Source organism: Torulaspora delbrueckii, chromosome 8 (genome assembly GCF_000243375.1).
Source record: "Torulaspora delbrueckii CBS 1146 chromosome 8, complete genome".
NCBI classification, from domain to species: domain Eukaryota; kingdom Fungi; phylum Ascomycota; class Saccharomycetes; order Saccharomycetales; family Saccharomycetaceae; genus Torulaspora; species Torulaspora delbrueckii.
The window spans coordinates 330,412-342,270 of record NC_016508.1 but is presented as its reverse complement, the minus strand read 5'-3'; the positions used below and the strand labels follow the sequence as shown (position 1 = coordinate 342,270).

Below are 11,859 nucleotides of genomic sequence, written 5' to 3'. Positions count from 1 at the left end.
ACATCTCAAGACCAGTCTTGTAGTTTTTTTTTTATAATAACGGTTGGAAAACCGGTTGTGGTAAGTTTTTATCCTGGAACTTTCCCGTACTTACCACTGAGGGTACATCCACAGGTTCGTTTTGTGGATTCTTGTTGATTCGATTGATAATCTTGTCCAACATATCGACGCGCGAGGTCGAGGGGGTATGGTTTTCTTTCTTTACTTGTAGGGAAGCTGTGCTTAGAATGTTAAGTCCGTCTAAGTGTGAATCGACTTCTTTCAACTCAAGCACAATGTAATCCTCGGACAAGCTGTTAAATAATTTGGCTAATTGAAAATCATCGTGTATGATTTCACCTTGATGACACAATGCCAACGATTTGGTTTTGGAAAAGATGTGGAATAGCGATTGTGAATTTTCGAGAATCTCGCTTACAGTAGGCGGTCCGTTACTCAATAGGTGGAACGTAAAGAGTTGTTCACGATCCTTGAACCTAAGCAATACTTTCTTGTTCACATCCTGATTTGCAACTTGTGGTTTCATCGACAATGAAGAGAGAATAGCGGCGCGCTGGTTCTTTGGTTCCGAAGTGGAATTGCTGCTATTGTAAAGTAATGGGTATTGATTCATGACCAAGTGGTGTATCACTTCGCTCAACGGGTATAGGCAGGGATCAAATCCAAAATCTTTGACGATAGCACCCATCACCAGGTGCAACAGTTTTAGTTGGACCTGTGTATGGGGCAATTGGTTCAAATTCCGCTTTGTTGCGGGCCCAAACAATTTGGTACAGAGTAAAGACAATGATTCTTCGGAGTATGTCTTCGAAGTGATATATTCCATAGATGAAGGCATCAAATTTGAAAAAAACCGCTCGATGACAAACGCAATAGCGGATTTGATACACATTTCACCGAGGATCTCTAAATTCGAGAACAAATCGACTGAGCCGGGAACACACGCAACTTTGGAGCATGTACCCGATCTCTGGATTTGCAATAATATTTTTTCTCGCAAGAAGAATGGTATATCAGTATTATTCGAAGACGCACTACCACCATTACCAACTTGAGAGTGCAGACCTAACGATAACAAATTCTGATCGTTTGAAGACAAGGCAAAATCGGTCAAATTAGGTCCGTTGGACTGATCTCTCTGCGACTGTTCGGACAACGGAACTACACAATTGACCATATCGGCTATAATACCCTTCACATTATCATCATACCGCTGCTGAGACTGAACAACGGGAATACTAGCCACTGATGAAGGAATGGAGACCTTTGGTTGTATGGCAGGCAGGATCACGTGCGCCGGTGCAGCTTGTTGAGGCAAGTTGTTGGGGGAATTAGTCCTTGAATCGTCGTCCTCCGATGCAGAGACTGTAGTATGGTTCGGAGAGGGCAAACCAGAGGGCGAGGTAGGCCCCCGTTTCTTGGATCTCTTACGGTTCCTACGAACCGATTGCACTGCTGCAGTTACTAATTTTTCGAACTCACTAGCAGAATTCAAAGGATAACCAAACTCCGTTCTCAGGATCGTAGCAATTTGACGAATGTTGTCATCCTGTTCACTAGCTTTCCTTTCACTAAGCCCGAATTTATCAATCAATTCAAGCCTTCTACCGGAGAACCTTTTCCACTTCTTCTCATCGGAAAAATTCAATTGTTCCCTAATCTTTTGCGTAGTTCCACCATTGTTAACGGACTTGGCAACTCTGTACATGGTATCGATACCGAGGTCTCTAGCGACTAAAATGATGACTAGTTGAAATCGAAATCTCCTATGACTCTATATATATACATAGGAGTGCAGATCCCCGATCCGAAAATTTTTTTATGCAACCTTGTAGTGTAAAGGGCAAATGACTGCTGACTTATGCGACCGAAATGTGTCAATTGGGCCTCCTGAGCCCTATGCAGCAGTAAAAATGCCTTGCGTTGAGCCATCGATTGGTAAGGTGAGTCTTTCGAAGTTCGGTCATGAAGTTCCGCGCGTGATGCGCGTGGGGTGTAAAAACGTAGATATACAATTGAAACTATAACTTACTCTTATCTTCCTTGAACTGGTCCTCGGTGACACCTTGACCCATGGCAGCTGTAGCAGAGACACCACCTTGGGCTAACTTGAGTAAACTGTCGATATATTCTGCACCGGACCATTTTTGGTGCTTTAGAACGTCGACACCTTCGTCCATTTCCTTCTGTTGAACGTTCTGTGCGTAGGCTTTCATTCCATGCTTGGCAAATTCACGAGAGAAGTTGTTCACTGCTAGTGCAGTGGTGTGTAACCCAGCTAAGGTGATGAATTGCCAGTTGTAACCCAGTTTCCCGAGCCTTTCGATGAAAGTACCTTGTTCTTCTGTGGACATCGCTTTGGTCCAGTTGAAGGATGGTGATAGGTTATAAGCAAGCATGTGGTTAGGGAATTCTTCCCTAACACCCTCGGCAAATTGCTTAGCCTGTGGGTAGTCTGGATAGTTACTCTCCATCCAAACCAAGTCAGCGAATGGAGCGAACGCACGTGCGCGCATCACTGCACACTGGGTACCACCTTGGTAACGGTACAGGCCTTCTCTGACCCTTGGCACGTCCCAGTTGAAGTAGACTTCATGGCCCAAAAGTTTTTTAGCTAGCTTTTGAGCTTCACGGTGAGGAGTACCAGTGTAAGGTCCAACTTTTCTTTGGAACTCAGCTAGTACTCTTTCTTTGTTTGAAACGTTGGATTTTTGCAATTCTTCAGCGAATGCTTCATGGAACAATTTAAGACCTGCTTTCTTGCACCATTGAGCTTCGATCTGCGCGAGTTCAGAAGAAGACGCACCTGCAAGGATAGCTTTATCCATTACTTCTGCAAATGGTTGATCTTCGACTTCAGGATTTGTTGCACCGACAACGTAGTAGTGATCACGGACATCGATAGTTGAGCTAATCAAAGTAGCAGCTTCCGAGTCAGTTCTAGCGACAATGACCAAGTCCGAATGCATAATATCAGCGCACATTCTCACGGTTGAGAGTCTATTGACATGCTCTTGCACCGGAATGACACAACGACCAGCCATATGTCCACATTTCTTGTTTGTAGAAGTCTGATCTTCCATATGAATCCCCGCAGCACCACGTTCGATGAACATCTTGGTCAACTTAAACACAGCAGTCAACCCACCATGACCAGCATCACCATCAGCGATGATTGGAGTCATATAATCAATTGGAGGACCCTGAGCATCCAACTCTTTTTGAGAAGTAGCTTTTGCCCTATTTTCAAGCTGTTTCCTATCGTGGAATAATTGTGCTTTGAAAAGATGATCCACCTTGTTTGGAACAGTATCCATTGGGTAATCAGCTAAATCAGGACCTGGCTCATTGGAAGTTGAGGCAGTTGAAGAACATTGCCAACCAGAAACGTAAATAGTATCCAAATATTTGGCCATTTGAGAGATATGGATTGGATCCAATGCACCAAAAGTACGTGCAACAGTTCCACGTTTTCTATGCTCTTGCAAAACTTTGTACAATTTCTTAGCCTGAACAGATGAAGGATATTGAATTGGAGGGAAAGTTCCACGTCTAGCAGCGACATCTTGAGCAGAATATATTCTCTTTGTATTTTTCCAACGAGGATCAGACCACCATTGTTCAATTTCACGGGCAGAAGCACCCAATTGTTTCTTCAAAGTTTGATAATCTAGTGTAGTAGCGTCCATTACTTAGTTCGCAGCTTTTACACTTTTCTTATCAAGAGGTAAATTGTAAATCTAACAACTCAAGACATCCTGGTTTATATAGAAATCAACTGAAGTACTTCAGTTCGGAGGAAAGTAGCTCCGAAGTTCCTGTCTTGTGTTCGCATCATGTCTATTAGAAGGTTCATTGTTCATGACTATTACTTTACGATGGCCCTTGGTAGTTAGACGAGACTCCGGATGCCTGGCGAAAGGCAAAAAGACCCTTCGGCCGAAATGAAAAATCTTGAAGGAGAAAAAAAAATAAAAAAATTAATTCAATTTTCGACACCAGCAGGATTTGAACCAGCGCGGGCAGAGCCCAACAGATTTCAAGTCTGTCGCCTTAACCACTCGGCCATAGTGCCATATAAAATTTTCTGAAAAATTTAGTGCTGTTTGCCTCTGGTTCACTTAACCCCGGATTAGTCAAACTGCGGACAAGTCGTTAAAGAATATGGGGTATTTAAAAGTGAAAGTCTCGCCACGGCTTTGCATGTCAAGGGGAGTCCAGATCCTTGAGGTACGAGCAGTGTGGGGAAATGATAGGTATATAAGAAGGCTCCACTTCTCTGTTAAGAGTCCAAATTGTTGTTCTTGGATATTAATTATAGCACAAATTAACAAAAAACAAAAATGGGTAAGAAGGATAAGGGTCCAAAGATGACTACGGTCACAACCAAAGAGGGTGAAACTCTCAAAGTTTTCGAAGATTTGAAAGACTTTGAGACTTTCATCAAGCAAGAGACGGAGGATGAAGAGTTTGACAATCTACATTGTCAGTTGAAATACTACCCACCATTTGTATTGCATGAAGCTCATGACGATCCAGAGAAGATTTCAACGACAGCGAACTCTCATTCCCGTAAATTCGTGCGGCATCTTCACCAGCATGTTGAGAAACACTTGTTGAAGGACATCAAGGAGGCTATTAACCTTCGTGACCTCAAGTTTCGGAACAAGTCCAAGGATGAGAGTTTTGATAGGATTGTGTGGCATTACGGGGATGATACGCAGTATCATGAACGTAAGTTCCACATTGAAGTGGGTGTTACTTGTACGCACGATGACGCAATGGTTGATGTTGATTACAAGACAATTCCCATCACATAATGTCGATAATTTGTAATGTTTTTATAATGATAATGAGTGATGATTTAACGTTTAGTTGAGCGAGCGAGCGAGCGAGCAAGCGGAGTGGCATAAGCACAGAAATATACAAAGAAATGCAAAAAACACTAGGTAGACTCGAATACAGCCAATTGTTGTAGTATAACGCTGTTTCGGTGAAGTAGACCTCTGCAAAGCTTCTGGGTGAGATACAGAGGTTTATCGCTTAGGAGTTGTATATCCGGGTAACATTACCTCTTTTATATCCACACTCGAAGTGAAGTGTTCAAGAACCCATCAAGATAGAATAATCACCAAAACTTCAAGAGAGCCTCACAAGCCCATATAACACAACGATTTACCATGACTTTGAACCCACACGTGCACGATAACCTCAAGGCCATTCAACAGGCATTGAGTAACTATGATATGTCGTTCCTATCGGATGATGAAGAAGATTTTTGTCCATTATGTCTTGAACCAATGGATATCACAGATAAGAATTTCAAACCGTGTCCCTGTGGCTACCAGATATGTCAGTTTTGTTACAACAATATAAGACAGAATGAAGAGCTAAACGGTCGTTGTCCTGCGTGTCGTCGTAAATATGATGACGAGTGTGTAGAATACGTCGTACTGTCGCCAGAAGAACTCAAATTGGAGAGGGAGAAACAATCTAGAAAGGAATGGGAAAGGAAACAACGTGATAAAGAGCGTAAGGAAAACGAGTATGCCAATAGAAAACATTTGGCCGGAATGAGAGTGATTCAAAAAAATTTGGTCTACGTTGTGGGTATTAATCCACCTGTGCCATACGAAGAAGTCGCATCTTTGCTGAAATCTGACAAGTATTTTGGCCAATACGGTAAGATAAACAAGATTGTGGTCAATAGGAAGAATCCACACTCTAGCGCTAATGATCATTATCATGCAAATATGAATAATATCGTACCTGGATACGGTGTTTATATCACGTTCTCTAAGAAAGAGGATGCCGCCAAGTGTATCGCCCAGGTCGATGGTACTTATATGGATGGCCGGTTGGTTAAGGCAGCATATGGTACTACGAAATATTGTTCCTCTTATCTAAGAGGGTTACCATGTCCAAACCCAAATTGTATGTTTTTACATGAACCAGGCGAAGAAGCTGACTCTTTCAATAGAAGAGAGTTGAATAACAAACAACAGGCTGTGCCAGCACATCAAGCTTTGCCACAACAAACTCGTTCCCATGTTACAAGTAACGTATACAAAAGCACTTCAACGGGGAGTGCAGTCAACGGATCAGGTCATTTCTCGGGAACTCCATCACCAGCTCCTGCAAAGGTTCAATTGCATCACGATCATCATCAAAATGGGACGGGTTCTTTGACACCAGTGCTGATTCCAGCACCAGTACCAACTGGATCAAATCCTTGGGGGGTTACTCAACCAGCTACACCAATTGCTTCCATCAATCTATCCAAAAACAGCAGTGCTCATAATTTACCCACTTTGAGTCACTCTTTAAATCAAAGCTCATCACAGACTCAACAGGAACAAACTACTGGTGGTGGTCACAAGAAGAAACATCAAAACTCCAATGATAAAGAATTTATTGATCCTTATGATTCCCTAGGGAGTGCAGTGAGGTTTTTAGACGCCAGAATTACTTCTCTTTCCGAGTACAAGAACCAAGATATTCATTTGAAATCGGATCTGATCGACGAGGAAACTTACCAAAGATATCCATCTCTCTTCTCTTGGGACAAGATTGAGGTCTCGGAAGAAAGTGATGGAGATCTGACCAGAAAATTAGTCGATATCTTGGCAATAAATCCAGTTGATTATTCGGCATCTGTCATCTCTTTTTTGCAAAATGCTAGCGCTAGCGCCAGTGCCAATCCAAATGCTTATACCCCAATACCGCAGCACATCATGCCACAACAAGTGGCTCAAGCTTCTCAACGTCCACTGAAGGTCAATACTCCTCCTCCACCGGGAATGTTCACTCCACATCAGGCTGCCATGCAACAGCAACAACAGCCACAACAACAACAACAACAACAACAACAACAGCAGCAGCAGCCACCAAAAGGCGATAACGGTGGCGCAACCTACTCGACTGATTTTTTGAATCAATTAATCAATGGTAGAAGAGTCGCAGCCAGCAACTAAGAATATATAGTTTTATGCATTCATTTACTTGTAATATTTTCAACCTTTCCGTTAGGCGATGCGCTTCAATTAAAAAATCGATCTTGAAAGAGGTGACACTGCAGAAAGCCGATCGAACTACACAACATAGCGGATGTCTTACAATATCACCAAGTTCCCTGCAGATGTATCGCGACTGTTCAAACCAAGACCTCCATTGGCATACAAGAAACCAGTGGATTATCCTCTAGAGAAGCGGCAAACCTGTCCGCACATCACTGGCGTATCACAAATACTCGACAAACCACTTGCTGGTTATCTTAGTGATTTCCCACAGGGATCACAGAACAAATATCTACAGGATTACGAAAAGGCAGCGGATTCCAAGAACAGAGAACAACGAGAGTTGGAGAATAAACTAAGCGAATGGGACCCTCAAAATGATCCCAATATGAAAGATACCGATCCATATAGAACCATATTCGTCGGCAGATTGCCGTACGACATATCAGAGGTTGAGTTGCAAAGAAAGTTCAACGAATTTGGTGAGATTGAAAAGGTTCGTGTTGTTAGGGACAAGATTAATAACCAATCAAAGGGCTACGCTTTTATAGTCTTTACTGATCCTCAAAGCAGTAAATCTGCTTGCAAAGAATACGGACTACACAGGGGTATCGAGATCAAGGGCCGCACCTGTATCGTTGATATAGAGAGGGGTCGCACAGTGAAATATTTCAAGCCCAGGAGGTTGGGCGGCGGACTAGGTGGTAGAGGTTATACTAGGGCTGACAAGATGGCACGACTGTCCAATAATCCTGCACTAAGGTACGGTGATAGGACTTCCAGAAGACCAGGGTATGAACCAAACAGATTCCCACCAAACTGGGCAGCCAAGCCAAGGTATGCGGGACCCAGTCGATTTTCTAATACGGCAACACCGGTGCCATCATCGGTACCAGCACAGGGAAGGTACAATTCTCAGGATATGCCTGCACATAGACCCGTAGGCCCAGCAGTTTCTGCCTCGCCGGTACAAACTTCTTACAGGTCGAGAACCGCTAGAGCACAAGAGACAAGACAAACACCTAAAGCAGAGGAACCGGATTACTAACTGCTGCAACTCTTCACCCGATAGCACAATTTGACTTTTGTTGAGAATTAATTCATCAGTGGCTTCTTCTAATTGTGGATATTAGTCAACCATTATGGTCTTTAGAGTTCCTTGGGCAACGCTGCGTGTGCTGATCAACCTCACGGATCGAACAGTATAATACTACAACTAGCGAAGAATACGTGTTAGGATAGCCTCATCTCATCCAATCAGTTGATTCCATACCCCGAATACAGGGCCATTTCTCAGAAGTTTTCGTTTCCTGACCTCAATTTAGACTATACTTCTAGCAAATGATATCCAAACACGACCAAAATTCTTCTCAAAACCAAGTAAAGATGAGAAAGACGTCAACGAAGTACATTTCTAACCCTTTTCTGCAATGAAAAGCTGCGTTCCCCAGAAATGGGGCCTGAAAACGATACTCCCAGCGGCAGCTAAAAACCCTAGTCAGAAGATCACATCTGCCTCGTAGTAGGATAAATCCGGATCTTTCGACCCCGCCACTGCTAAGCAGCAAGTTCAATAGTCGTTGATAATTTGGCGCCCGAGGATGTTTAGCCAGCACTTTCAATCGATTAGCAAGTGTATGTTGTTCAATTGGAGAACCAAATAGCCGCCGAACCTGAAAAGCGTCCAATAGACGAACTGTAATGAGCAGAGCAGTACAGTTTCATAGAATTAATATTACTGTACTTTATTTCATGTAGCCTTTTTGCACATATGGCACCGTTTAGTTCAAGGAATTCACCTCCAAACCTGTTCTTACTACGCTGATGTAAAACAAGATATAAGATCCACTACATATATACTTGGTAATTTATATAGTTATGTAAAGTGCTTCTCGATTTTTATGGCAGGGACTACAACGCAGCGAAGAACATTATGCTTAAGTAGTGTTGCGACCAATTGGTGGCAAGTTTAAGCCTTCCATTTCTTCTATTTCAAGTGGAGGAAATGGTGGACTCTTCATGAAAAGATCCGGACCCTTCGCTTGCATTAGCGTTGTAAGTTATGTCGATTAACACAGGCGAGTGACTCATGTCTATCTATAATATTACTCGGAATTTTTACTCAATCAGAAAAAAAAAAGATAATCAGCCATTTCTATAAAGAATGGCATACTATTTGATTGTAGTCCAGCCTCTGAATAATAAATTTATGGAATTGTTTTCTAAGTAATTCAGAAAGGACAAGTTCTCAGTACCAATTATGTCCTCTACCAGGGTACTCCTGTCAACGAGAGGATTTAATCCTTCCAGAGTGCAGCAAATCACTTCGATCCTAGCAAGAGCTGCTGCATGTTCAAGTGCTTCTGCTGGTAGAACTAGTTCTTCCACATTTGCCAAGAAGAAAGTTGGGTATTCCAAACGTTATGTGTCTTCTGTGAGCGGAGTTGGATCTACTGGTACGAGATCTACTGTTATTCAACTATTGAACAATATCAGTAGTAAGAGAGAAGTTGAACAGTATTTGAAGTATTTTACGTCCGTCAATCAACAACAATTCGCTGTCATCAAGGTTGGCGGTGCCATTATCAGTGACAATTTGCAAGAATTGGCTTCATGTTTAGCATTTCTGTACCATGTGGGCCTTTATCCAATTGTCTTGCATGGTACTGGTCCACAAGTCAATGGTAGATTAGAAGCCGAAGGAATTGAGCCAGATTACATTGACGGTATTAGAATTACCGATGAACACACCATGACCGTTGTCAGAAAATGCTTCCTTGAACAAAACTTGAAGCTTGTCACGGCTCTTGAACAGCTCGGTGTGCGTGCAAGACCAATAACTTCTGGTGTCTTCACTGCTGACTATCTGGACAAGGACAAGTATCAATTGGTCGGAGATATCACCGGTGTGACCAAGGATGCCATCGAGGCCTCTATCAAGGCTGGTGCTTTGCCAATTTTAACTTCTCTAGCAGAGACTCCGTCTGGTCAAATGTTGAATGTGAATGCTGATGTCGCCGCCGGTGAATTGGCTCGTGTCTTTGAACCTCTGAAGATCGTCTATCTAAACGAGAAAGGTGGTATCATTAACGGTGATACGGGCGAGAAAGTCTCCATGATCAACTTGGATGAAGAATATGAAGGTCTGATGCAACAAGCCTGGGTAAAGTACGGTACTAAGTTGAAGATTAGAGAGATCAAGGAATTATTGGACTTTTTGCCTCGCTCTTCATCCGTTGCAATCATCAATGTGCAGGACCTACAAAAGGAGTTGTTCACCGACTCTGGTGCTGGAACCATGATTAGAAGAGGTTATAAATTGAGCAAGAGAACTGCCCTTTCAGAATTCCCCTCGGCTGACACTTTGAGACAAGTTCTACAACGTGATTCCGATATTGCCCAGAGGAAGCAAACCGTTGCATCTTATCTAAGAGGGCTCGAGCAGAGTGATTTTGTCATCTACTCGGATGAGCCACTAGATGCACTGGCCGTAATTAAAAAGGAATCTGTTGTGCCATCCTTGGACAAATTTATCTGTACAACTTCTGCTTGGTTAAACAACGTCACTGACAATGTCTTTAGTGCTATTCGTCGTGACCTGCCTTCTCTGCAATGGATTGTCAATGAAGATGACGCTAACATCGCTTGGCATTTCGACAAGTCCCAAGGTTCCTACTTGAAGAATGGTAAGGTGCTGTTTTGGTACGGAATTGAGGACCTGAACACTGTCTCTCAATTGATCGATGATTTTGTCAAGAAAGCTTCTGGTGGTTCAGGTTCAGCGGTTAAATCCGGTGCCTTCTCCGGTCAGTCCAAGAGATCTTACTCCACCAGATCGACTCCTAAACCGGAAGGAACAAGTAAAAGCCCTGGACGTGTCGCTTTGATTGGTGCCAGAGGTTACACTGGTAAAAATTTGATTTCCCTAATTGATAACCATCCTCATTTGGAAGTTGCACATGTCTCTTCTCGTGAATTGAAAGGCCAAAAACTGGACTATTACAACAAAGCCAACTTGGTGTATGAAGCTTTACAAATCGATGACATCAAAAACCTAGAGTCCCAAGGTGATGTCGATTTCTGGGTTATGGCATTGCCAAACAAAGTCTGCGAACCATTCGTTGAAGCCATCGAAAGTGTTCACGGTAAATCAAAAATCGTCGATCTTTCTGCCGACCACAGATTTGTTCCTGAAGCTGAATGGGCTTACGGTCTTCCCGAACTAAATGACAGAAATAAGATCGCTGCTGCTAAGAAAATCGCAAACCCAGGTTGTTATGCTACTGGTTCTCAAGTCGCTCTTGCTCCTTTGAGCCAATACATCACTGGACTACCCACCGTTTTCGGTGTATCTGGTTACTCAGGAGCCGGTACTAAGCCATCACCAAAGAATGATCCATCATTCTTGAGTGATAATTTAATCCCATACGCCTTAACCAACCATATTCATGAACGTGAAATCTCCACTCGTTTAGGCCACGAGGTCGCTTTTGTTCCCCACGTCGGTCAATGGTTTCAAGGTATCTCCTTGACCGTTTCTGTCCCTATCAAACAAGGCTCCTTGACCTCTGAAGACGTCAGTGCTCTATACAAGAAATTCTACAAAGGGGAGAGATTGATTCACATCGCAGACGATATCCCACTAGTCAAAGACATTAGCGGCACCCACGGTGTTGTTGTCGGTGGTTTTAAAGTCAATGAATCCAAAGACCGTGTAGTTCTATGTGCTACAATTGATAACCTATTGAAAGGTGCGGCCACTCAGTGTTTGCAAAACATTAACCTGGCTCTCAATTACGGTGAATACGATGGTATTCCAAAAAACAAGATCATTGGATTGTAA

At 42.9% G+C, this 11,859-nt stretch overlaps 6 protein-coding genes and 1 non-coding gene across 7 annotated transcripts; 4 read left to right on the top strand and 3 right to left on the bottom strand.

Moving 5' to 3' along the window:
• Window positions 1–31: 31 nt before the first annotated feature.
• On the bottom strand, window positions 32–1,708 carry TDEL0H01980 (uncharacterized protein; the record flags this gene model as incomplete). The annotated part of the gene is made up of 1 exon (XM_003683220.1): window positions 32–1,708. The coding sequence occupies one exon, from the start codon at window positions 1,706–1,708 to the stop codon at window positions 32–34; it is 1,677 nt and encodes a 558-aa protein (XP_003683268.1).
• A 313-nt stretch (window positions 1,709–2,021) lies between these two features.
• ICL1 (isocitrate lyase 1) lies at window positions 2,022–3,689 on the bottom strand (the record flags this gene model as incomplete). The annotated part of the gene is made up of 1 exon (XM_003683219.1): window positions 2,022–3,689. One exon carries the CDS (start codon window positions 3,687–3,689, stop codon window positions 2,022–2,024), a length of 1,668 nt encoding a protein of 555 aa, XP_003683267.1.
• A 304-nt stretch (window positions 3,690–3,993) lies between these two features.
• On the bottom strand, window positions 3,994–4,075 carry TDEL0Htrna5S. Its single transcript has one exon. It is a non-coding gene; the product is annotated as a tRNA-Ser (tRNA).
• A 268-nt stretch (window positions 4,076–4,343) lies between these two features.
• On the top strand, window positions 4,344–4,820 carry TDEL0H01960 (uncharacterized protein; the record flags this gene model as incomplete). The annotated part of the gene is made up of 1 exon (XM_003683218.1): window positions 4,344–4,820. The coding sequence occupies one exon, from the start codon at window positions 4,344–4,346 to the stop codon at window positions 4,818–4,820; it is 477 nt and encodes a 158-aa protein (XP_003683266.1).
• A 360-nt stretch (window positions 4,821–5,180) lies between these two features.
• Window positions 5,181–6,974, top strand: MOT2 (CCR4-NOT core ubiquitin-protein ligase subunit MOT2; the record flags this gene model as incomplete). The annotated part of the gene is made up of 1 exon (XM_003683217.1): window positions 5,181–6,974. One exon carries the CDS (start codon window positions 5,181–5,183, stop codon window positions 6,972–6,974), a length of 1,794 nt encoding a protein of 597 aa, XP_003683265.1.
• Window positions 6,975–7,107: 133 nt separating this feature from the next.
• On the top strand, window positions 7,108–8,064 carry SNP1 (U1 snRNP complex subunit SNP1; the record flags this gene model as incomplete). The annotated part of the gene is made up of 1 exon (XM_003683216.1): window positions 7,108–8,064. One exon carries the CDS (start codon window positions 7,108–7,110, stop codon window positions 8,062–8,064), a length of 957 nt encoding a protein of 318 aa, XP_003683264.1.
• Window positions 8,065–9,276: 1,212 nt separating this feature from the next.
• Window positions 9,277–11,859, top strand: ARG56 (bifunctional acetylglutamate kinase/N-acetyl-gamma-glutamyl-phosphate reductase; the record flags this gene model as incomplete). Its single annotated transcript, XM_003683215.1, has 1 exon — window positions 9,277–11,859. The coding sequence occupies one exon, from the start codon at window positions 9,277–9,279 to the stop codon at window positions 11,857–11,859; it is 2,583 nt and encodes an 860-aa protein (XP_003683263.1).